This window comes from Oryzias latipes, chromosome 17 (genome assembly GCF_053564925.1).
Source record: "Oryzias latipes strain Hd-rR chromosome 17, Olatipes_Hd-rR_3.1".
NCBI classification, from domain to species: Eukaryota; Metazoa; Chordata; class Actinopteri; order Beloniformes; family Adrianichthyidae; genus Oryzias; species Oryzias latipes.
In genome coordinates this window covers 23713527-23740430 of record NC_136253.1, presented here as the reverse complement: position 1 = coordinate 23740430, position 26904 = coordinate 23713527, and the positions used below count along the sequence as shown (strand labels likewise).

The following is a 26904-nucleotide window of genomic DNA, read 5'->3' as shown; positions in this document are numbered from 1 at the left end:
AAGGTTTTCATTGGAGTGGAACTTTGTTTTAGTTAGGAAAGCAGCAGTTGGTCCTGAGCAGCTGTCAGCTACTGATGGAAACAAAGCTCAGTCATCTCTCACAGAGAGGCTTCATTCCCAAGACACCTGTGTGCTGCTGTCAAAAAAATCTTGTCTATTCTGCCCCCTGGACCTCATTCTGACTGGGTCATCATCCTGGGGAGTTCACCACAACTCCCTGATTCTGCCATATGAAAAATGCAAGGACACACAATTATTATTATTATTATTATTATTACATTTTTTTTTTGCTGCTTTTGCACGGAAGGAATTATCTGCAACTGGAAGAAGGTAAAGCTAAACTTTTATTAATAAAAAAAATAAAACATCATCGATTATCAGTTGCTCTGGTTTCAAAGTAAAAAATGTCCTGAAATGTGAGAAATGTTTGATTTATTTTGAACATGCACATAAAACAATGAAAACCCTAATAGAGTTTGTGACACTGAAGCCATAAAACGGCCGTTGGCTCACAGTGGACCTGTCAGCGCTGACATCATTGATAAAGGCTGGAGGCGTTGGCGACCCAATAAGTTGCTCAAATGCAATTTCGTCGCGTTAACGCCACACGGCAGAGGACGAGAAAATAGGATCTGTGCTTTTCTGCTCCACGACGGCATTGCAGCCTCCGTGCACCACACACCTGGATGGCAGCTTTCACATACAGAGGCATAACAGGGATTAGCTGAAAAGTCTAAATCACCACAAAGAGCACAGAAGAGAACGCATGTGGTGGTTACCATGGAGACCAAAGAAAGAAAAGAATAAATCATCATGAAGAGACTTCTTGGCTTCTGAAAAAGCTTTTAAAAAATCTGTCACAGAAGAACTGATGACAAACATAATCCCAGGTCCCCTTAAAGCATCGTAACCTGTTATAACTGTTTTATTTAGGTTGTTTAGTGAATAGTGATAGCTTTTAGTTAGGAAAACAACGATACTCTATTTACACTCGTACCTATTAGCTCCTTGTTTCTGATGTCCAGCGCCATGTTCCGCAGGGCCGTGGCCACGGCGCAAACCACCCGATCGTTGTCTATCCTCAGCAATTCCACCAGGATGGGGAGACCTTTCTCCTTGCGAACCGCTGCTCGGATGTAGACGGACCACTTCACACAGACCAACAAGAACAAGAAGGTAGGTTTCTGTTTATTCGCACTGTTTGTTGTTGCTTATAGATGCTTAACTTGTTGTGCAATTTCACAATAAAAGTCCAGATTGGAGTGTTTCTGAGGTTGAATTATACTTACTTAACAATTAGAATTAAGAGAAATATTACTTCCAGGCAAACTGACATTGTAAATATGTTCTCACCTTACATGGCGAGCTGTGACACAGGCAACTCTAACACATTTATTTTAATTGGCCTATATTTTGTCACATACTGTAGCTTTCAGTTCCTCTTAGATATGCTCCTAGGGGTGAAAATGGCAAAGCCCCGGCACTGAGTTCTTACCTTCCAGCTGCCAGCAGCTAGGTTCTGCAGAGCCCCAGCTGCCCCCTCCAGGGTGTCGGGGTTGGAGCACTCAGACAGCAGTGTAAGGTAAGGCTTAACAATGGAGGGGTGCCACAGCATCTGGATGCCTTTTGGAGGTTCTGCCAAGTCTGGAAACGGGCCGACGCCGTCCCACTGCAGAGAAGGAGACAAAATTTTAGAAGTCATCGGTCCAGTTTAGGTTACCAGGTTTTCCTCACTAAAAGGCGTGCTAAAAAAATAATTTGATGAATTAAGTCTGAAATTATGTCTTTTTTCCCTAATTAAGTCAGAGCAACTTTATAGTTCGGTGCACCTTAAACATGAAATAAATTTGAAATTAGACCAATTGTTAACTGTGCGCCATAATAATCTGGTGCGTCCTGTAGTGCGGAAAATACAGTAATTCAATTTAAACAACTCAGTTTAGTCAGGTTAAACCACTGTGAGCCTAAAAAAAAATCAAAATTTTCTTATTATTTTTATTTATTTTGTTTATTTTATTGCTGAATGCTTTTTGTAATTTTATGCTGTTTTAAATTTTGGTTTTCATTTTATTTTGCTCCTAAAGGAGTTGTAAAGTGCTTTATAAATAAAGCTTCATCCATTCAAATTCATTTCAAATCTATTAGTTTTAACTGAATTTTCACAATTACCTTTCCTCACTTATACATCATCTTTACTGTGTGCTGTTTTTTCGTGTATCTGTAGAATTTATAACAGTATTATTCGTTTACATTTTTATGTGTTCACTGTTTTCATTTCCTGGTTTATGTTTCTGCCAAACTGCACTGTGACATGCTAAAATTCCCCGCACAGAATCATCATATTTTTCTCAACTTATCTTAATTTTAGATACTTTAAGGCAGTTTAAAGACTCACTCTGTTCATATTTTGAGTTATTTTCAAAGTGTTCCATGTGGTCTTCTAAATATGATTGTCGTATTTAGCCGAAATAAAAAAAAACAGCATTGTCTTCTAGGACATAGTTTCTGCAGAGTGACAGTAGTTCATTAGAAATTTACCTTTGAAATGTGGGTGGGACAATTGGTGCAGAGAACCCCCCCCCCCTCCCTGTTGCTTGCAGCTTGTAGCAGGAAGCTTGTGGCCCATCCAGTGCATTTTCTTCATAAAAAATAAGCTCTACTTCAAACAGCAATTTTTGACCAAATAAATACTCAAAAATGCAGGTTTGATGTTAATTTTCTTTAAATTTTGTCCTCAATGCCAAAAAGTTAAAACACCAAAAACACAATTTTCATTATAGCTTCTTTAAGGAAGGTGCTGTTAATCATGGCTCATGTCTATCCATGTAATTTCCCCCCCACATTTTTATTTTTCTAGCTCAAACAAACGTATTATTTAGCTTCTCAGAAGACAAAAGGAAGTTGTGATGACAAAATGATGGTGATGACCAGAAGGCGGTTAAGAAAGAGTGTCAACCGATCGATCCTAGACCACAGAAATGTTAAAGAGACAGATGGGAGCAGTGGATGGAACACGAGTCCATATAGCTTGACAAATGATGAAAATCATCATTTTTAAATGTAGGATTGTCTGTTTTTTGTTGTTGTCACACAGAATCTGTTCATCTTAGGACATCATTGCTTTATTCTCCTCTCATGTGACATAATCTTATGTCAAAATATCTAAGTACTACGTTACATGCCAGTTATTGTCTATTCTCCTCGTCTGTGTCCCGAGTGCTCTCCACCTGACAGAGTTTTACCCTCTTCAACGTGCTCCATAATCGCTCCCTCATGGTAATCGCCCACAGCTGCTCAGGAGTGGAGCGGCACAGACGGAGTGTCAAACGTTGGTTTTAACATTATTTTTAAGATGTTTTTATTAGAATTTTTCATTTCACATTATCTGCCTTTGAAAAGATCATCATAAAGAAGAAGAATTCAATACAGATTTGGACCATTGCGACCACTAAGGGGCTGATGAGGGAGTGCATGTTTGGCTAATGAGTAATTCACACACACCCCCAGATCCACCGGAAGTGTTGGTTTTCAATCTGAGCAGCTTCACTAAAATGTGGTGAAAAGGCACCCACCACTTAACCAGAATGTGGTGCTGATTGCTCTTTTGAATAAATAGAAGATGGAGCCTTTTTCCAGAGCAGACGATTGATTTCTGCCAATTCATCGGCCCCAAGACCTTTATTTTTTCTGCCATCTTTTTTCTTTTTTAGCTACAGCTTTTAAGGGATGAGATTCAGGAAACTGGAGGAAAACTGCCACACTGACCTGATATATTATTGATTGAGTGTAGGTAATAAGTACACAGTCAGTATCTTAATGATCTAAAGATAAAATTTAAACCACGGATTCACTTCTAGTTTCAAATTATTGGTGCTGTAGAGACATTTAATAAGTAAATACATACAAATCTAAAAACTAAAGCTGATGTCAAACAAAAATATTCCCTTTCTGGTCAATTTTTGAATACTGAAATACAAAAAAAGCTTAAATAAATATGTGCCTTCAAATATTTTATTTTATTTTTTTTAGTTACAAGGAGGCGCAAGTCTGCGTGTGCCGAAAGGTGAAGAACACTTTCTAAGAATCTACCTAACGACCAAATGTAGAGTCCTGGGTCTGGCGTAACGGAAAGATCCATTTGTTCATAAGATTAAGGTTAGAATGCTTTGTTTGCTCCTGCCTGCATATGCTCAGATAATGAATGCTCAGGTCTGTATCCCCACTTCCTCTGCTTCCATACTAGGTTAGTTCTCCTGTGCTGACTTGATCGATTGTGTGGGGAGGGAAAAAAAACATTAAAACTTAATTTGGTTTAAAGAGTTAAATAAAAAACGAAGCGGAACAAACAGCTTGAAAAAAAGGATGATTTACAAAAGTTGAACATTGGGGTAGGGGCGCAATTACCTAAAATAGGGTTTGATCAGGATATTAAAAAAAAGGAAAATCACATAGAACACAACAGGCTGGACGTGTTAGACCTTTGACTATCATAACAAGTGCTCCATCTCCTGAAAACCGTGTTTTGGTCTTTTTAACATGTTCCTGTGGTATTATTCTAATGATGGAGGACATATATTCAGAAAATTAAGCTTAAAATTATATTTCTTTATTCAAATAGTTGTGAATCAGGAAAAGACAAAAGCTGTTTAAAAAAAATATCATATTTGTTACGTAAAAAATACATTTGGCAGACCACAAGCTCTGAAATCCCAATCTAATGGATTCACTTGTAGACAAACAGATCCGTGTCTGTCTACGTTTGTCTCGTCTGAGTTGGCATCTGCCTCAAAACTGTACGCCTGGACAACTCCAATATTGCTCGGCATTTTTTGTTGCACCCGTAATTTTAAGTTGGGGCTGTAAGCTAGTGGGAGAGTGTGTAAACTCTTAGTTAGAGTTGGGTGGGATTGCTCCGCACCAACGGCCACCCCAACAACTTAGAGGCTAAATTTCTAATGAACCACTCCCGCTCTGCAGAAACTGTCCTAGAAAACGACACACACTTTTCTCTCTCTTTTAAATTCTCATAGTTTAAAAATTTGTGGAAAAAATAACTCCAGTATTACAGAACAAAAGCAAAGATCTGCTCACGATTGAAGAATTATGTAAATTTGACACTATTGATTGACAGTCAGGATGCAAAACACAATGCGCCGTAAAATAAAAATAAAACAAAAATAAGGGTTGCAAAATTGGACTGAAAATAAATCTGTGAAACAGCGAGACCGTGGTATAACGAGGGATCAGTGTAAAATGGTCAAAGGACTAGCAGGACCGTCCAGTGTTCTTCTTGGTGTTTTGTTGTCTCTCTGATAAGAGATCTTTTCCAGCATTACTACTATCAAGCAAGCCATTGTTGGAACGGAATTTCAAGTAGTTTGGATTAATTCAAGTTAAACCAAAAGTGCAAAAAGTCCTTTTCTCCACTAGACAAGTACAATAGATGTTTAAGACTGCTGGCTTGGTGTTCCTCTGACCAGGGTCTTGTATTCTGAGCTGGTTTTGTAATCCAGGAATGTCACCTTCAAACTAAAAGCTAATAATGTCTGTCAGATATTTACCATGTATTTTATTAGATAAGCTACACCTATAGGATCTGGCTGTTTTCAACCCTATGGCGATTTGCATGCAGTTGCATTGGGCATTAATGGCTGAGTGGTTCTGCACTCGTAAATCTGTTCATCGCTCCTTGGTGACCTTCACAGCCCACCACTCCCATTGGCCCTTTCTAAGCCTCATGATGATGTATGATGCTTGACAGACAGGTCTCTTCAAGCTTGAAAGAATACTTCTGCTTAACTCATGGTAAGTTTTTAGAAGTCCTTTGGTATTGTTCAAACAAGTACTTGTACTGTGGTATTATGTCAAAGCACAAAAAACATCATCTAGATCAGGTTATTTTAATGCACACAGCTTTTCTGAGTTTTCTATGGGGTGAGATAACTGCAAAAGGCTCTTAGACAAAGTTGTGCACACAAAAAAAATAAGAATACAGCATTTTACATCTAACATGCCTCTTTTGATTAGTCTTTGTTTTGAATCTGATTTTACTTAGTGTTGAAAACTAAAAACATATAGAGGCGTTACAGGCACATATCTTGTCACAAAACATTAATTAAAAAAAAATGTGTGTACTGAGGCTCATTTATTAAACTAAAATAGAAAATACATATTTTAGTGATCCCATAATGGGATTATTAACTTGTTACAATAGTTCTGTTGAAAATAATAACATAATAATAATAACATAATAATAATAACGGCGATCTGCGGTCACTTCTTGAGCAGCTGACTGTGTGAACAATGCACCCAAAGACTGTTTTAGATCAAGATGTGGTGGAAAATAGTCCAAAAAAGAGTATTATACTTATTAGGTGTAAAAAAATAGTCAATGTTTGTCAAAAAAAGGTTGATGATCATAGAATAATGTAACAAAAACACAAAAAAAGGGTAATAATCAAAATACCCAACTTTGTTTCTTTTTTGTGCATAACTTTGTCTATAAGCATTTGTTTTATTTTGAAACTGTCTTTACCCTATAGGAATCTTTGTCAAATCAATTTTGTGAGGGAAAATAGACATTTTTTGTTAAAACAGAAATATATTCAACTTTTTTTAGGGAAGTTTTGCTGCCCAAAGCTAACGCCTCCTTTACCTAAATTAAAATGTACTCCCTAAATGCTAAGCTTTTTCCATTATAACATTTGTAGGATATTTTCAACTTGTAAAGCAACAATTTTTCTTACCTGGTCATGACCCTTCTTTTTCTTCTTCTTCTTGCCCCAACAACCCGAACTTTCTGCGTCCTTGCCGCCGGTGTCGCAAAACAAACCGTCCAGCTCCTCTGACCCCCCCTGCTGGCTGTGGGCGGTCTCTGCAGCCAGACGGTAGGACAAGTTCCTCAGGATGCACACACAGTTCTCCACAGTCTGGAGGAAAAAAGAAACCCAGATAGATATGCAGGAGAAAGCAGGAGCATAATGAAGCAGAGGCGAAGAATGAACAAATAGCAGCTAGGAGAGCATACGGACACTTACATGTTAGTGCAAACAAACTTTAAAGTGCAGACAGTAGATCTAATTCCCAGACATAAACACTTGCAGTGTGCATAATGTACACAGACACGCACCCTAATCCTGTTGTTGTAAGTGGCTGTGCAGCCAACAGCCAGAGACTTTGATCTTGTGGAGGATTTCTGGGGATTAAAAAGCTTCACATGTTCCAGTGAAGACCCTCCATGCACGACTAAAACACGAGCAGGGCGAGTGGTCACACAAACACAACCTTACACACAAACGTTGTTCCAAAGAAAAGGCAAGCTAGAGACACATATTCACAAACCATTTAATTTAAACACTTTACTGCAGCAGAATTGTGCCTAAAATCATACATTTGAATAATATATTTTATTTGAAATAGATTAGAATTTATTACAGGCTTTGGATTTGCTGGGAAAAACTTTATTTTTCTGGGGACAAAAATCCTTCAATTTAAAAATGTATTTTTTTTCGCAGCCAGACTTTTAATGTCAGCTACAGACAGGCAACATACCCAATGTAATCTTTATAGACCCAAACAGCCCAAAAGCCTAACGTTTTTTCAATTTATGGATTAATTCTGGTTGTGCGATTTTGAGAGATACACAACACTGTGTCAAAATGTCTTTCTGTTTTTTTTTTTGTTTTTTTTTACAAGTTGCAAACAAGGTTGAGTGTTATTGTAAAGACACTAACGTGACTAACATGTAGCATGTCGGACTGTGTCTTTTTTACTAACAAGTTTGGGAGTTAGCGTCGTCACAGTAACATTTGTTTTAGCGGTTTCATTTGTTTTTTTACGCGTCGCAAACAAGGTTGGAAGTTACAGGTGGTTTTGTGAGTTCGCTAATGTGGCTAACGCTTTTGACGTGACTAACAAGTAACGTGTTGCAACCTAGAGTAACTGAAAAAGTCTGACTGATTGATGGAATTATCTCCAACTCTTTTGTCTCACTTCTTGCTCGGTGCATCTTCATATGATAAAAATTTAAAATCAGATCCTTCATTGACGGTGCACCTCATAATCCGGTACGCCCTATAGTGTGGAAAATGCAGTAGTTTTGCATTTACTTCATGTATTTTTTCTATTTGAACTTTGAGCTTTGTTTCCCGTCAGACTGCAAAGCTCTTGTGTCATTTTCCCAATTCAAGGGCCGAGGCAGGCTGAAATGACCCAATTCCGATTTTTTTGCCCCTATGCGACTTGTTTCTGATCTTTTCATGACAGTCTGAACGAAACAGATCTGATCTTTTCAAATGTGACCCAGGCCATTTGGGTATGTGGTCCTGAATCCGATACGTATCCGATCTTTTCAAATGTGACCGCCGTCTCACCGTCCAGGCCACATGTATCTGACCTGTGCGTCATTGATATGCTACAAAGGTCAACATTCTGAGTTGATAGGCGGGACGAGAACATAATCATCAACCATGGTGGACGATGCTGCTGAGACCAGTCAGTGAAAGGGAAGCGAGGTCACCGGTTTGATTCATATTTGGGGTGACAGCTCTATTCAGGCCAAACTCAAGGGCTCTTATCGCAACCGGGAGGTTTTAAAAAAATATCCCAGCGAAATGGCCGAGCGTGGTGTTGAAACGCGATGACTTTTTTTCCCCTTTCCGACCATGGCCAGAAGCGCGGGGGACCGAAGGCGGATCCTTCTTCGGGGTTCACCTCCCCGTTCGGACCCTCAGATTCTCGAGAGCAGGTTAATAAAGAGTCAATCATAGGATTTATTCTAGGAGAAACCTTCTTTTATTACCGTTCTCCTTCCTCCTTAAAACACAACATGAATGGGCCCCCCACTGCCCCCTTATTCCCTACCTCGCTCTCTCCTCTCTCTTGCACACACACACACACACGCACACACCCACACACACACACACACACACACACACACACACACACATACACGTGCGGCCCCAGCACATAAACATCCCCATTCCACAACAGTGCTGGCTCCTTTGTGAAAATAAATGTATTAATGCAAAAAGAGCTTCGCTGTTGACAACACTGTCGTTGACATCCATTGTTAATGTTAGCGACTTCCGCAAACAACGAGTGACGTCGTTCCCCGTTGAGTACTCTTCTGCGCATGCGGGTCACTTCTAGGTCATTTCACGTTCACACAGTAGATCAAAAACGTTTGCATTTAATTGAAAATGTGAACGGCCTTGCAAAAAAAATTGGATTTTTTCAAAAAATCTGAATGAGCCCTGCAGTGTGAACGTAGCCCTTGTGACCCTGAAGAGGAAGAAGAAGGTATAGAAAATGGAAGGATGTGTTCATGTGATACCTTGCTGTCAATCTCACTGCTCCCCAAGGCGGTTTGGATGACATACAGGAGAGCGTCCGTTAGCCCTTCACACTCCCTCATCCTCCTCCGTGCTTCCTCACCAGCAGAGCTCACGTTCCTGTTTGGAAAACATGAAGACACAAATGGACATACTAACAAGCATGCTGACTGCAACACAGGAACACCTTCTAATCTTGGAAACACAGGACATCCTTAGTCACTGCATGACACATTAAATGTTTTAGATTTCAACCTCTACAATTTTTTTTATTTTAAAATTTGACATAGTCTAAATACATGTCAGCACATCTTTCATGACCCCCCTCAGAAACAAGCTTTCAAGGAGCCACTTCCTATAAAAAAAAGTCTTTGTAATCAAATGTTTAGGGTTTCCACGTTCAAAACTCGTTTTTTGGAATCTCCGTACAAATCATGTCTTTTGTGCGTTCTTTTTTCTTTACATAGATTAACGAGATATACTCTGCTTCAACATTTCACACCAAGCCTTTTCCAAGGTGACGGACATGCGTTAGTAAACAGTAGTAAAAGAAAAAAGAAGGGGAAGCCCCTCCCTGCTTGTCCTGTGTCAACACCAGAATACAAAGAATACACTAAATGCATATTCTTGAACAAGTGTCAAATGGCCAACAAGGCTTAACATGACTTTTTGGTTTGTTTTTTTTCTTCTTTTTTCTTTTAAATTCCCTTTGGCGATTAGTCAATTTTTTATTTAATTTCTAAAAATGCCATATTAGGGCTGGGTTGATAAAATCGATTACTTGATCTGCATCGATAATTAACAAATCAATAATTGATCCATAAAAGTACAGATCGACATTTTATGCCTTTCTTTTTCCGGTGACCTAATGCTTACCAGCAGTAAAGCTAAAGTCGCTAGCTTGATGCTAACGTATAATGGAATTTCCCATAGAACGGCTAATGCTAACTCTCGGTTGACCTAAACATACATTGCTGACTAAATGAACAGATTTATTTACTCACAGGCAGGAATTTTTCAAACTCTTTTTAGGAAACCTTTTTTCTAAAAGTAACCATTTGTGGTCAAAAGCACTCTAAACTACAGTAGTCTATGTGAAGGGACTGTGCTTTCCAGCATGTTTTTTTTTTTCACTATCATGCTATATATGCATCTGTCAGTGCGATAAATGTAAAGTTTGACCGTTTTTCTGCTTCTGCAATAACATGATGTACAGACCCTGGTAGAGGTCATGCTTATCTCCCTTCTCGTCTGCTGTCGTGCTCCTGGCAGTCTCACAGCATATGCTGGGAAGCCTTTGCAGATGGTCCGGAACATGGTGTCTGATTTCCAGGAAACCCAAAAGAGCTTGCGTTACATCATCACTCATTAGCCTCTTCTGGGTGCTTGTGTCCAACTGCAATTTAAATCCCTAATATGTCCTGCAGAGCGGTATCTGCACCTATCAGAATTGGAATTGTTTTAGATTTACTTCACATCCAGCACAGATAATTCCCCTGACCGTTCCATCATTAAATATATATAATGACAACTCAGTATAGACTCTAGACTATTCCTAAATGTTTCTTCAAAGTGGTAAAATGATTAGTCAAAAGCAATCAATGGAAGCCTTCCTCCAAACTGTGTTTTAGAACTTGGGGGCTTTTAGATGCTATTTAGTGAGCTGGTTTCCAAAAGAAACCAACTTAAAGGTTCATATGCACCAAATTGTCACCAATATGTCATCATATGTCACCAATTTCTGATCTTTCATTACCCAATTCAACTAGGAAATACCAAATGTTGCAGTTCCTCAGATGACCACTAGAGGCGGGTGGCAAAAGGGAGCAATTTCCTGTTCATCCAAGAGTCTGATTTTACACACCAAAAATAAACGTACATACTGTCAGGTGGTGATATTTTTAATTATTTATTAGCGGCCAGGGTAGGTAAAGCAAAAAAGCCATGTTTCCGTTTCATTTATGGTTTCATTTTCATCATTCAGAGTCCTGCGGGTGACGCCAGGAATGATCTGTCCAGAGCGTACATGGTTTCCAAACGTCCACTGTCTCATATGCAAATCCCTCCTTTCATCAAGCTGCTTTTCTCTTTTGAAAGCAGAGTGAGTGCAGTGGTGTTGTAGAGAGAACGTGTTCTTGAAAAAATCTGATTCCTCTTGGTGAAATTTATCTTCAGAAACCAGGCTTACCTTCCCCAACACGGTTATACAAAAAGGGCAAATTCCTAAGTAAGAAGACACTTGTTTCAAGAACAACTGTCCTGTTTTTTGTCTAGCAGGAAAATAGCAAAATTTTCTTAGTTTGAGAAAACATGCCTTAGTGCAGGGGTGGGCAAACTACGGTTTGTCACCATGCTTTGGTCCAGCCTCCTGAACAATATCCGATATTTTTCAATCTGACCACGCAGCTGAGACCCACATAGAACGTGACATTTTAATCCGCCCTTCTACAGTTTTCCCTTTCAGCAGTTCATCTTTCGCGGTTTCGCTCATTCTTTTAGGTTTCCCTTTTTGAATGGTTGTTCTCTTAGATTTTAATATTTTATTATAAAATGCTGTGTTAAGTAAAAGTGACTTGCTGCATGGACAAATCATTTGACTACTTTCTAGTGATTTTCATCTTCAGATTTGGCTCCTTTTCCTAATTTTAGGCTACCTTTTTGTGAAGTGTATAAACATTCCTCTGGGGCAACATCACACCAGTTGAAATAGCAAAGAGGAAATGGATCTGCTCTTGACAAGTGTTGGTTAAATGCTTCTTAACCTAAAAGTTGTATCATTGTTCACTGCAAAAACAGAATATTAAGATAGTAAAAAAAAAAACAACCTTGTTTTAACCCTTGTGCCATCCTAGGCACTTTAACATTGGGAGTTGGGTCATCTAGACCCACTAACAGTGCTCTAAACCTTTTTTCTTCAATGACTTGTGATCTTCACTGGTGTACATGAAATCTTTCCACCTTTATCCACCTTTATCCACCTTTGTCATGGTAGGAATAACACGTCAAGGGTGGGGTCATCTAAGATAGCACAAGGGTTACGAAAAAATCTTATTTTGGTCTTGCAAAAAAGATAATCTTATCAAGAAAGTTTCTCCATAAGAGAATAATATTGTTTTAAGAAAATGTGTGTTTTTTTTAAAATCAGAATGATGACCATTTTTCTTACCACATTTGCCTTTTTTATTTGCTTATTTAAAGAAAATAATTTTACATTTTAAGAATTTTTGACTTATTTCTAGGGGGGTTGTTATTTGGAGTCTCCTGTAAAAACATTAATTTTTTTGGACACTACCAAATAGTCCTAATATTTGCAAAATGCAGTATGTTGCTTAATTTATGATATATTTTTTTAAATTACAATTAACTGGAATCAAGATAACCTTTTTTATTTTATGGTTCAAAACACAACCAAAATAAACAATATGGACAAATAAGATAAGTCTAATCTGCTTTTTTTATTCATTGTTTCACAGCTGGTGCTGCTTCTGATGATTCAAGGCAAAAAAGAGAAGAAAAATCCAGGATTTCTTTTCAGCTGATACAATAGGATCTGTGCACGCAAAGATTGTAAGAAGTAATAATCTGGCAGAAGGGTTCAAATGTGCCACTGCAAAAGAAGAGACAAGGTGTGAGATGGAGGGGGGGAAACGGATAAAGGCGGCACGAGAAAAGAGGATGGGAGAGATGGAAAAGAAAAAAGGAGGGAGACATAAAGCTGGGAAGATAATGGGGCAGGAGAGAGCAGGTGGCCGGCCATATACCAAACCCACCATGAAATATTCAATCTTTAATCAGACTCCCAGCATTCCAGTAACAAGCCGTGAGAAAGATGAATTAGTCCTTGTTGTTCAGGGAGCTAAGCTACTTGCATTTATCTCCTGTATACACCAACAGAGACGCAAATACAAACACATTCCGATTTCACATTTGCTCATTTTATAGCATGTTCCCCATTAAAAGCTTTAGCCAGCAAAGAACAAACACACACTGACAGGAAGGTGCCGGGAGCAGCATTTCCATGTGCTGCCCCTCATAGACAGAGAATTTCATTCTTATGTTGTCTTTTCTGTCCTTTTATCTGCGATTTCATAATCCACTGCTTGATGGACAGAGATGAGTGAGACATCTAAAACGTCTGGCTGACAAGTGAAGAAATAATGATGAGCACGGGCCGTATCACAGAATTTCCACCATGCAGGCAGAGCGATGCTAAAAGCCTTCCACAGACCTCTCCCCAATTCTAATTTGACATGCAAATTTATGTGCAGCGAGCAGAAAGAGGACTCCACTTTAGAGCTGTCATGGAAGCCTTTCCAAATCCATATGAAGCATTTCCACATCGTTTGGCAATTTGGAAATATCCTAAAGCCAGGGATATATGTAGGGTGGCCCTGAGGTGTAAATCAATCAAAGCACAATTAAAGGGCCTATATCATGCCAACTCAACCTTTTTGAGCTTTGAAGTGTATTACAATGTTTATTCTTCACGAAAAACACCTCCAAATTGGTATATTGATCCGTTCCAGAATTTCTGGATATTTTGAGATGAGCATAGATTAAGAATAAATGCTTTACCTTTTTTGGATTGGATTTTTCCCCCCTATATATACTCAAAGTTTCATAGTATTTTTAAAAAAATACTTCACTTTAAACCATTTTCATAGTGGACAAAACTCTTACCTTTTACTAAACATAAACATCCAGAAAACTTGTAAAAAGAGGGTCATGTCTTAACTCAGTGGGAAGATGGTTCTATCAGTGTGCACCACAACAGCTAAGAGAATCTTAAATAATTTGATTTCTTTCACAACTTTAAAAGTATGAATCTAGAAAGCATCTGCACATGTTTTTGAAACATTCAGCGATGCAAAAATCTTTGTTGCACGGCTTAGTACGTCATTAAAGTCCCTTCAACAAGCAAAGCAAGTTTGGAGTCCTCAATGTTTGATTATAACGATTAATAGCAGAACCTTAAACTAAATCCTGGCTGTAACCGGACCTAACTATCACTCTAACCTTCACTGAATCCTAAGAAAGGATGTTTAGCCTCATTAGCAGCAACCGGTGGCCCTCATTAGAACAACTAGTCCAGACTGGTTGGCATTTACACCAGAAAAGGACTTAGTTAATAGACAAACACACAGTCAAACACTTTAATTATGTATCCACATGATGTATCAGTTTATAGGGTTACTCTGACACCACCATTATCACACACGCCTTAATTATCTGTACTTCTTGTCCTTTTCTCCTTCATATAACTAATTAGTTCAAAGTCAATTAACAATAGCAACAAGCACAAAGAAGCATACCAAAGACATATCAACGGACACATGTGACAGGCTGTTCTTTAAACTGTTGGACCTGCTATTATCACTATCAAAATTCATTAAAACTAGTCCTTTTGAGGCCCAAGTCTAAGTCTCCCTGTGCCAGTCCCCAGCCAGGATCAAATTCAGGGGTGTGTGAAAAGGCATCTCAGCGAATGAGTAAAAGCTGAAGATTCTGATTTGGATTTGGTATCGTGAAGGGCTATGCCGAAAGGGGAACAACAACAAAGTTGAGTGCAAAATGTTCTGTTGAAAAGCTAGAATGTAAAAATGAATGGGCATCGTTAGGCTTCACTCAAACCTAAAGATTTCCCAATTTGATTTTAATATGCATCAGCAGATTTGAACTGGTAAGTGAATGAAATGATGTCACAACATCAGACCCCTTCTTTTCAGACTGTTTTGAACTACTGACAATATCCCAAGTATAGGGCTACAGAGCTACATACTGTATTTCTAAAAAACAACGGCGTCTCATTCTTATCACCTTTCTGTGTCCCTTCCAGTATAAATTTTTTCCTTTTTCATTTGAGGAGTGGTACAAATAGTACTAGGTTTACACTAAAAATATTTGACACTTATAACAAAGTTATTTTGTTTTTTCCCTTAGAAACAACAAAATCCTGCCATTTGCAAGTTAAAACACCGCTTTCTGGATATTTTATTACAGACTTTTGGCAAAAATTATAAACACCAGAATTAACATAATGTCTTACATTGATGCCATTTAAGAGAATTAAATAGTTAAATACAGTTTAAATTAGAATAGCCTATTTGCAAGGACACACAAATTGCTTTGGGATGTGGGAGGGCCTGACTGCAGCACCTGTGGCTTATTAAAACATTCACATACACATAAGTGATACAAAAGTCTCACAAAAAAACCCTGCTATACTGCAAAAGCTAAAACTTCAGGAAACAAAATACCCTTGTTTAAAAAATTTGTCTTATTTATTATCTCGCAAAAAAATAATCTTATCGAGAACGTTATTTTAATAGCAAAATAATCTTGGTTTAGTTTATAGTGACTAAAATAAGAATTCATTGTAAGATGAACTTTCTTTTCCCTATGGCAGATGTTTTTGTTATTTTGAAAGAAAATTTTTCAAATGTTAGGATTGTACTCCTTTCTAGGGGGGCTGTTTTGCAGTACAGACTTACTAGGGGGTCTGGAAACTTGCTAAAGACAAATTATAAAGTTGCTAACAAGCCACAAACTACCTTGCAGACATATAAAATATTTTGATGTGGAGGCAAGAATGTTTTTTGGGAGCGCCGCCATCTAGGTTGGGATCACTACCTGGGACGGGGTGGGGGTTTTTGCCCCTGGGGCAAGAAAAAAAAACTAAGAATGGTTTTTAGCAAAGTAAGATGCTGATGTACTCAACCTTTTTCAGCTTTATGCTTTTTTGATAAAAATGACTAAAGTAATGAAAACACTAACCGGAGACAGCCTGTGGCGTTGCGGAGGACCTGGGAGGAGTGAAGGTGCAGCTTGCGGTCCTCTTGCGTGTGCGGGGAGGTGTCCCAGCCTGAGTGTGGGATGATCACAGCGTTGGTCAACACTGCCAGGGCATCCTGGATGATGGGCATCTTCAGGGCATCGCACGACGACAGGTTCCACAAAACACCTGAAGACAGAGGGGGCATAAAGTAACAGTTCAGCATGGAGGACGATGACAGCAATAGAGGGCCAACGACAACCCCAGATAAGAAACTATCAGAATATTTTTTCTTGTGTTTCAGAAAGAAACTAGACTTTGATCAGCAGTGCATGTGGTAAAAGCCTGAAGCCATGTTCACACCGCCCAATAAGCGTTCAGACAGTTCCAATGAAAAGCCAAAGAGAACGCGCATAAACGTGCATTTCTGGCTTCCGCGTTCACGCAGAGCTACACAAGTTTCTACTACAGTTTTCGGGCTCTACGTATAAAACGCATGGCCATTGAACGCACAGTGCAAGTTAGACCAGTTGAAGTCTGACCAATCAGGGACTCGGATTTGGTAGTGAAGTGGTTCGCATTGAGTTCACGAAAGTGCTAACTGTTTCAAAATTGATCATGGAGGAGAAATTAATAATTGGAATTTATGCTCGGCTGGAATTATATGATACTGAGGCTATGTCAGTATTGCTTGTATGATAACTTTACATTTATTTTCCGTGGGGGCGTTTTGTGTATGTTTTTCGTTTTGTTTGTTTATGTTGTGTTTTTTTCTGTCTCTGTAATTGTGCTTTTGAATTCTGCATTTAAATGTTTTTTTCCCTGATTTAAAAAAATCTTTAAATAAATCATATATCAAAAAAAAATCTATAGTGTGGGACTTTCTAGTGCCCTGGATTATAAAGGAAATACAACACCATGCTCACTACTTTTTGTTGACATCAGCATTTTCCCAAATTAAAAATATAATAAACATGAACATTTTACAAAGACAATTTATGAATCCAATGTGTTCTGAAGATGAAATCTTGGATGGTTTATACAAAATCAATTAAAATAAAAAATGTTTTATTGCAAAAAAATTTCATATGCAATGTATTGTGGTCTAAATCCGGTTAGCATATATAGTGAGCACACTGGTTTATCCCAGAGACTTCTGGGAAATTGTAGACTGGGACAGCCCTACAAAAAGGCGAAACGCACCATACAGTGCACTAAATAGTGAGTAGTGAAGGAATATGGATATAACTTCTTTCATATATCGGAATAAACTGTGAAACAGAAAGCCTGGAGCAAGATTTGCACCGCTTCACCAAGCCCCTTCCAACTCTAGGGGATGGACATTCTCTAGTCATCAGTAGAAAAATAAGAAGGAGTCCCTCCCTGCTTGTCCAGTGTGAAAACTATGGGCTAAACGTGTGTTCATTTAGCGCCTTCTTGAATGTGTGACATGCCTGGTGTGAACACAGCTTTGGACATGCTTTTAACGGTAACAAAGAAAAAATTACGAGTGAAGGATGATTGAAAGTAATAGAAAAATAATTAAAACTGATTAACTTACATAGTGATTCAAAACTTATTTGACTATGAAATGGTTTTGCTTTTAACAAAAAGAGTGGCACATCCATCCCATCTCCTTTTAGAAAATCCCACTTTCTCATTGTCTCTTTGGTTTAAAAACTGAATTCTCTCCAGACTTCAGCTTACTGTGACCAGCCAACCAAGAAAATGGAGTGAGTGTCCTCTCACCCACCAATTACTGTCCACTCGTTTTGCCCCCCCACAAACACCAGCTCACGTCCTGGAATAGACACAAGCTCATCGTCTCCAGAGTGCGCCCCTGTTCTTTAAACACATACCTACACATTTACCCGCTAAAGAAAAGGGCAAATCATGTTGCCTTCTTGAGTGGCACAAATGCACCCCTCCCTCCACTCTCACACACTCACACACGCACACAAACATGTACATATATATATATATATAAACCCTGATAACCTTGAAAAGCCACACATTGTATTTTCGGTTGAAAGTGTCTGTTTCCTAATATATGTGTGTGTAATTGCATGTTTGCACATGCGAGTGTCCACACAGTCAAATCTGCACTTATCTGTGGCGGATCTCAAGAGCAGCAATTATAGCGTCTGTAAGGTTAAAGCATCCTGCCGTCAGGTCCGTGTCTTAAATAAGGACTCCAGTTTTTCACAAATGTGTTGTTCACTCTGTGTGATTACAGCTTTTGCTTTCGGGGATGTTTCTGTGTTTCTGTTTCCATGTGTCCTCACTAATCTCTGGAATATTAGACACTGAACCCTGCCAGCAATTTGGACTGTGAGTGTTTGAGGCAGAAGCTCTTTGTCTCCATAACAAATAAAATGAAATACATGTAAATTTCATGATATCTTTAGTAAAAGAGTCGGCACTTCTTTTACAATAAACTACCTGTATATTAACTGTTTCTTCAATTTATTGTATGTTTTTTTGAGACTGTTTTTTTATTGCAAAAGTATTTGATGAAGGAGTTCCTCTGTGTTGTCACGGCTACCGTAGTTACTTCAAGGTATCTGCTGCAAAGCCGCTGTCCAAAAAAGAGAAAATATGCAAAGCACCTTTTTCAAAATATTCACAGATTCAAAGCAGATTTTCTAAAACCCTTTTGGCCTAACTGCTGTGACTCAGAATGTGCGAGAAATTTAAAACAATTTCACAAAGTCTTTGTGACCTTTAGAAATAAGTTATTAAATGGAAAATTGGGATCTGTTGTTCTAATCATAGGGAACTTTATTTGTAGGACTCTACTGTAGGAGAGTGGTGAGGTCTCGGAAAATTAAACTTAAAACTGTGGAAAAAGACTAATTTGAACAAAACAAACAAATATTGTAGAAAGTGCAAGAATGTGGGGAACCCGACCAAAGTAAAACTAGGAAACAATTCGCTTCAGTACAGTGAGAAAAGCTACGTTCACACCCCCCAGTTTCAATGAAAAGTCTATGCAAAGGTGTGTAAACGCGTATTTCGACTTTCAAAACTCTCATGTCTACAAATAGCTACGCAATTTTGTACGCAAACTTTTGAGCTATATGTACAAAATGTGCAAATCAAACCAGGTTGAACTCGGACTCAGATTTGGTAGTGGCATATGGATGGCGTCCCTTTCAATTCACAGTAGTGTAAACTGTTTGAAAATTGATCATGTAGGAGAAATTAATAATTGCAGTTGTTGCCTGGCTAGAAATATATACAACCAAGTCTTTCATATATTGGATTAGAGCTGTGAAGGAAGAAAGCTTGGAGTGAGATTCCACAGATTATGACATTTCGCACCAAGCCTCTATCAACTGTGGGTGGCAGACATGCGCTAGTAAACAGTAGACCAAAGAAGAAGAAGCCCCTCCCTGCTTGTCCAGAGTGAACACATAAATGTGCGTTCAGCTTTTTGTGGCAAGTTCTTGACTGAGCTTGACATGCCCAGTGTGTCTGTAGCTTTACATGTCTGTGAAGATTCTTAGTCTGTTCTTAAGAGCAAATGGACTTTAAAGACCCACTCCCATCATCATTTGATGTATTTTTGTAGTCTTCCCAGTGGCGTTATATTTATGGGAATATGCCGTTTTGTGCAAAAAAAAAAAAAACGTGTTGTTTTCAAGAAAATAGTAACAGCAGAGCGGCAAAAGTTCATTAGAAATATGCTTGAAAGTTGTGGACGGACTGTTTGTTTGGAACAACTCCCCATTTTATTTAAATTTGAGACAAAACATAAGAAAAACAATTTTAAAGCTTGCCAAAAAATGAAACTAAAAAAAAAAAATTGTGTTTTGCTTGTCTTTTCTATGGTTTAACTTTAAGCAAAGCACAACACTCTCTTTATTTTACTTTATTAAAATATAACCACAGTTATGACAAATCGGAATTAACTGGTGTTTCCACCATACCTGCAATTATTCACTGTCAAACGTGGCAGTTCAATCACAGCGACCACACTTTTGTAGGAAAAAGCACATCATACAAGTCCAATTGCACTACATGACGTCATGCTGCAGCTGCAAAACACAGATGATCTTCTAATTCGAGTAAATTCAGCTGTTTGCCAGCATCATGTCTCATTGTGCAGAGTATGACATCATCTCCCTGAGGTGAAAGGCAGCAGATTTTATCTTTGATCTGAAACACACACTCTCACACTGTCTCGCACGCTTAATAACCTCCAAGTGTGCACCGGCTCACACCGCAGCTTTGTGGGCGCACATGGACGTGCCGGCGTGCACATCTCAGCTCTCAGAGGTGCAACATACACAGACATGCGTGCGAGACAGATGAAGGAGGTTAATTGCCTCAGCCTTACATCATGAGTGGCAGCAGGAGGTTGTGAGTGCGCTGTGATAAGTAGGGAGGGGAAATGAATATGTTGGCTATCTGTCTTTGTCTCTGATGCCATTTCCCATCTTTCATTTGCAGCATGCTTGGAACCGTGCCCCCATCATATTTTGTCTCTTCTGGAGCTTTGCAGCATCCCTCTTTGTTCTCCTGACCTCTTTCAGAGTTATTATTTGGCCTTTGTAATTCTTATTTGTGCAGGAAGGAAATTTAAGACTATAGCAGTTTTGATAACCCCTGTGATTAAAAATAAAACTTCTTACCTCACAACAAAAAACCTTAAAAACCAGTAAAACATGAATTGTACATTAGAAACACATAATGATGGAGAGAAAAACTATTTAACGCACAGGACACACTCTGCGCAGCAATCAGTGGAGTAGGCGTCCTGAAAGAAGCTCACCTGTTGTTTGACAATAGAAGCGGCAGGGTGCCTTTGTGGTAGGTCAGACCCCCCGCCCCCATGACAAACACTGCATACATTATTGGCCCTTTGAGTGGTTCAGTAGGACAGGGGGGAAGAGTTCTTTAAAGAAAAAAGTTGGGGGGGAAAATATTATTTTGTGGTAGACTTGAGCCCTAACAACCAGGGATGAGATACCGAGCCAGTTGCTCACGCTTTTAGCTCGTGCATGGTGCTGCGTCCTGTCTCTTGATTTAATTTTAATTTTGTTATTTTTCCTACTTTCAGTTCTGACCATGCTCATATTCTTCCTGCTTATTTAGAAGGGATCAGCAGCACACTCCTCTTCCTGTCTGTTAGGTGGGGTCATCGGGACACGCCTCTTCCTGTCTTAAAAGAGGGGCCACTCCTCTTACTATCTGTCAAGAGGGGGTTGGCAGAAGTCTTCTCCTCTTCTACCATTTCTTTTAGTCCCAAAGAAATGCTTTAATGAATCTTCTCAATATCATAGAATGATGGTAACTAAGCCTTTACATTTCCGGTAAACATTTTGTTATAAGCGAAAACTAAAATAATGACTTCTTATTAGAAAATAATTGTGTACAATAGCACTTCTCAGTAGCCAAAATTTCACAGCAGTTTTGTCATAATTACTTTAAATTTCGAAATTTCAAACACAGTCTCCGATACCCTGTAATATCTAATAGACCTCAGTCAACTCAAATCTGTTTCTTCAGGCTTCTACTTTTCATTCTAGAAGTGACAGAGAGGTGCCATCCCAGCGATGAAACGTACTGCTGTGGGTGATCTATCACAATCTTTTTGTGTTGGTATACTATTTTTGCAGACGTCCTCAGTGAGAAGATGCTGACAGTGAATTTCCCGGACAATTACCCGCTCTACGCAAAGATGCTGTCACTTGAGAACCGCTAAACTTCATCCAAGAAGACACACTGGATACAGGGAGTTGTTTCGACTAAAGCACGTGTAAAACCTTTATTGAATCTCAGATGAGAAGAAACTGGCTAAGATCCTCATTGAAAATGCTCAACAGTAAAAGAGAGGCACCAAGTCAGAAGAAGAGTTAAAAAGGACGGCAAAAACAGGAGAAAGAAGGAACGACCAATTATAAAGTCTGAACTGGATAACGACACAAAGAGAGAGAGGGTTATTTCTTAAAGGTGTATGAAGGGAAGGAGAGCGTGCTCCGTCTGGTCGGTCGTTCGGCTGATTAATTTGTGACAGGAGGGATTTCTGTGCTTCGTGCCTTGAATTGCTGCTCTAATTTATATGGTAATCTTCTTTAAGACTTTAACAGCACACAACCTCTACTTTCATTTCCTCTAGATAAAAAAGAAAAACGTTTTCCAAAACTTCTACACACATCTGTGTACGGAGGATGTTTTCTGCACCATGTGTATTTGTATTTGCTAGGGGTGTTAAGATTAATCGACTAAATCGAAAACTTCACCTGCACTGTTTAGTACCCAGGGATTTATCTCTGAGTCACACTGGATACATTTTGGCTAAAGATGTCCTGGATTGGAAGTCAGTGAATCGGGTGGTTCATAATGAACCAATAGCTACTATTAATTGTATCGGGAATCACATAATATGATATGAATCATCAAAATGAATCGTTAAACCCCTTAGTATGTGTGCATTTAAGGGCATTTTTCATTTTTCACATCAGCCGGTGTCCAAATGAGCTAAAACAAAAAGTTCTTGCTGCACAGTCTTTCAAAGCAAGGCTACTTTTTTCCCCTTTATTTTGGATATATATATATATTTTTTACAGAGTAATGAAATGCATGTTTTCCTAATTGGTGTCTCTGTCCGCAGTGAATTTACAACTCTAAACAATATGAAGAAGCTGAGAAAAAAACAAAGTTTGCTTGAATCTTACATCAGCTCAGGGAATGACTGTAGACTGCAGAGGAGGAAAGTCAGTGAATATCACAGGTGTTTTGCATTTAAATGGGACAGAAATAAATTTAGTTTATTTTTTCATCTTTTATAGTGTAAAAAAGGGCTAAATCCCTAACATTTAACAATGTATAACATAACATTCCAGTTTTATTTTATTTTAATAAGGGCCTAATTAAAGGTGTTCTTCAAAACTAAATGTTTTCTGGCCATTTGAGTTTAAACTCTTTTGCTCTTCTTGGAGCATTTTTTTTCCTCCGTCATTCCAGTCCACGTTTTCCACACGTCTAAGTGCAGTCTGGATGATCTTGGTCCAGATTTAGGGAATAAATATCCCATCAAACTGACGGCTGTTCTCCAAAGCTGACACATGATGACAGATATCCTTTTTATGGGCCCTCAGCAGAGATGTTTTCAAGGGTGTGGGTGCCACTAAGAGAAACCCATTTTCCTCATTTAGTTCCTGAATTGGAACTCTCCATTCTGCTAAACTATCCCCACCCTCTCTCTTACTCAGAACTTTCTAGGTGTTAACCAGTTATATGTATTTTTCAACTGCAGCCAAAAATGTCGATCAGACAGTTAAGGAAATAAAAGGTAAAGTTTCTCCAGAAAAACGACGCCTGCTTCTCCTTTTAGTTTCCAGTCAAAATACCCAACATCTTTAAATCCAAATAAAAAACATTTACTTTTTAGTAACAGAATAGAATAAAATCAAAACATTAGGAGCCAGAAAAAATGTGCTGCTTTGACTATCCATAGCGTTTTCTTTGCTAAATTTGACAAATCCTGTGTTAAACTGAATAACAATAACAATTGCAGTTTCAGCTTATAAATGATAATACGGTGCTAATGCTGCTCGGGGAAAACTGCCCTTGTGGTTCACATCTTACCTGTCAGCAGCTCCCGGATCTCTACATCCGTGGTCTTCCGGAGCAGCCGGACCAGAGCAGGAATTCCTCCGCAGTTCTTCAGGGCTATCTTGTTGTCGTCGTTTGCTTTGCCGTACACCAGGTTCCTCAGCGCTCCACAGGCGCTGCGGTGCACATCTGTCATCCGGTGATCCAACAGATCCACCAGCAGCTGGATTCCACCCTGCCGCCGAATCTGCAGGCATATTGAAAGATGGTTGCTGTTTTTCCTATTTTCAATATTCCTTTTTTTTATGAGAGAAATGCAGCAGTGGAGGTTTTAAATGCTTACATTACCTCACGAAGAATAGGCTGGTCAAAAACAAAAAGAAAATTAATATAAAGAGAGGAATTTACCTCCTGAGTCTGGGATTGTTACACCAGAATCTGCCTGTGTTAACGACAGAGTTAAAGTAGCTTTTGAACAATGATAAACAATGTGCAAAGGGGAACCACAGTTTGCACATTTTTACAATTCATTTAGTCCTAGTTAGGGATTTCCCGATTCAGTTACGGGATGGAAAATTGGGCCCGGTCACATAGTTTCCGACTCGATTTAAATTGGACGTTGCATTCAGGAATCTGATATTTATTTTAAAAATACGGCAGCAGTTTGAGCTGGAGGCACACAAAAACAGCTGGTAAAGTGTTAAATGATAAAATAAGGTAAATGACAAAATAAAATACAGGACAACTTTGATCTGTGTATGAAATTTGTTCTTAATTTAAAAATGTGTTTTAAAAGCCTCTACAACTCGCTATTGGGAGATTCTAAATATCAAAATATTAATCTCGGAATTATATCAGGGCCAAAAAACACCTGACCGGGACATCCATAATCTTAATCTTCCATCAAATAAGGACACAAAATATCATTTAGGCAATAATTGTGCTTTTTTCATCATTAAAAGTTTCTAAAAATAAGTGGGTTTTTTTATTCCCCTTTTTGGATATTTTGTTTCTTTTGTTTTGTACCCCTAGAATTTTTTATGTGTTCCAAAAAGTCGCTCTAAATCTAGGGGAGACTTCGCCTTTCAGGCAGTTACTCCCAGACTTTGGAATGTCCTCCCTCTGTCTCTGCTCCACTCAGTCAAGTGTTTTAAAACTCAAGTTGAGACGTTTTTATTTAGTAGAGCTTTTAGCTGACTTTTACTTGAGTTCACTTTTGTTTGTTACCTGAGTGTGTTCTGAGAAAAGTGCTATATAAATAAAGATTTACTTACTTCCTTTCTGTAGTGTGAAAAGTCTTTCTGATACAGATTTTCTTGTTGCGTTTCCAAAGCTGGACTAGTTCCACATGGAGCTGCAGCTATATTTATAACCTTTGGGCTCTATCTACAAATGACTGCACTTCCAGGTGTTAATGCAACAGGTGCTCCCACCTCTGAGCAGAAAGTTTAACTGTTAAATAATGCAGTCATGGTAGAAGCATGTAGAAGTGCAGCTTTTAACCATCTTGATTGTGTCTCACTATAAGGAGTTTAAATACTAGCTGCAATAGTATTTCAGTCAGAAGCAAAATGTGAGTCTTCATTAATGTGAGAGAAAATGTAAAGAAATAATAATAATTTACAGGATTATTACAGCAGAGGTTAAGGAGCGCATGATGAACAGTGATAAAAAATACATCATATGCAGCTCTCGGATCTTAGGGTTGGGTTTTGGGAGCATGTCAAGGTCTGTGGCTGATTTTTGACAGTACCAAGATGCTGTGTGATCATTGCTCTGGGAGGCCAGTAAGGTTCCACCGACGGAGTGCCCGTTGCACTTGACAATCCGTACAGCTTCGTATAAGTTTGTAGGATGCAAAAGCTCACCAAACAAATGTAAAAAAAGTGTGAAAAAACAAAGCTTAAACAAAAATGAAAAAATAATGAAAACCAAAGGAATTAGGCCTGATTTACACTGGTCTGCCATTTTTTAAGTGCTGTCCAGATCTACAATGCCCTAGAAATTTCCCAGAAGTCTCTGCGGAAAACCAGTGTGCATCAATGCTCACTATATTGGCAAATATAGACCACAATGTGTTGCATTTAAGCATTTTTTGCTATAAAAAACCTTTATATTTTCTTTGTATTTTATTTTTTATAAACCATCCACATTTTAGTCACCAGAACATTGTGGATTCATAGATGATCTTTGTAAAATGGTGATATCTATTAGCTTTTTACTTTGGTGATGTCATAATGACGTTAAAAAAAAAAGTTGTGAGCATGGTGCACTACTAGATAGACCTTCACTATACAGTTTATTAGTAGTTAGGGCAGCTTCCAGGGAAGTGGTTTGTCCTGCCCCCCCGTGTCGAGTACTTCGTCCCGCACTCTTTGCTCATGCAGTTAGATCACATGCCCTGTCCTTCCTCACAGAGTCCTTTTTAAAATGCATGGCAAAAATGGACAACCATGCTATCCGTGGTGTTAAATCTTTATCACCTTAAATATAAGTGTAGTTTTATAAACTTTTATTTTGAAAGGACAACAGAAGTTTTTATTCAGAAACCCTGAACCGTTTTTTTCATTTCTCCGGCTTTTTCCCGCAAAATTGATGCGTCGACGTACGAGAAATAAAATACTTTTTTCCCCCCAGACGCAGACATGATGGAGGCGATGTAAACATAACTGATTGATGAACGAATGTTTCTATTTTTTGTGTCGACGCAACACTACGGAGACACAAACGCAACGGAGACGTTGCAGACGGCAGATCGGGTATTAGTCTGTGTAGTTAACACAAAACTGACAAGGAAAACAAACCCCCCAATCCTAAAATGCTACCAAAGCTCTCCAAGACTGCAGATAAAATAGGTCAGATGGTGGAAAAAAATCAATTAAAGATGCCCATGAGTGTATCTCTGTGATCAACAGGACTCTCGGGTTGTATCTCTGATTAGTGGCTCATACGAGTCCCTCAGTCTGTGTTGTTTTATCCCTGATGTATCTTTTTCTAGGGCAAAGCAAAGTTCAGCTTTGGCCACACACCACCACCCTTAATCTTATCTTTCATCTTTTCTCTTCTTACATTTGTTTTGGGCCTCTTATTAGTTACTCAGTGCACAAAGAATTTGTGTTTCTTAAAGGAGAACAAGGAGCACAAGAAATTGTTGATTTCATTTTGCACCTTTCTGTTCCAACAAAAGAGGAGAATTCACCTTCAAAATAAAAGAAAGCTACATTTAACAGACAAAAA

The 26904-nt window shown here is 38.6% G+C and overlaps 1 protein-coding gene and 1 long non-coding RNA gene across 31 annotated transcripts in view; one reads left to right on the top strand and one right to left on the bottom strand.

Moving 5' to 3' along the window:
• The window catches only part of ctnnd2b (catenin (cadherin-associated protein), delta 2b), a 199455-nt gene that overhangs the window by 10111 nt on the left and 162440 nt on the right, over positions 1-26904 (bottom strand). For 17 of the 30 annotated variants that reach the window (XM_078935532.1, XM_078935531.1, XM_078935538.1 and 14 more), the window contains 6 exons: positions 23701-23914; positions 16107-16293; positions 9335-9452; positions 6747-6929; positions 1497-1669; positions 998-1161 (listed from right to left, as the gene is read on the bottom strand). In XM_078935532.1, the coding sequence (XP_078791658.1) occupies positions 998-1161; positions 1497-1669; positions 6747-6929; positions 9335-9452; positions 16107-16293; positions 23701-23914 (1039 nt within the window). Of the gene's footprint in view, positions 1-997; positions 1162-1495; positions 1670-6746; positions 6930-9334; positions 9453-16106; positions 16294-23700; positions 23915-26904 lie in introns of all 30 variants that reach the window. The other 13 variants (XM_078935540.1, XM_023964882.2, XM_078935536.1 and 10 more) reach the window with 1 other exon arrangement.
• Positions 1037-5836, top strand: LOC144986896 (uncharacterized). The gene is made up of 3 exons (XR_013650764.1): positions 1037-1176; positions 4030-4155; positions 5706-5836. It is a non-coding gene; the product is annotated as an uncharacterized LOC144986896 (long non-coding RNA).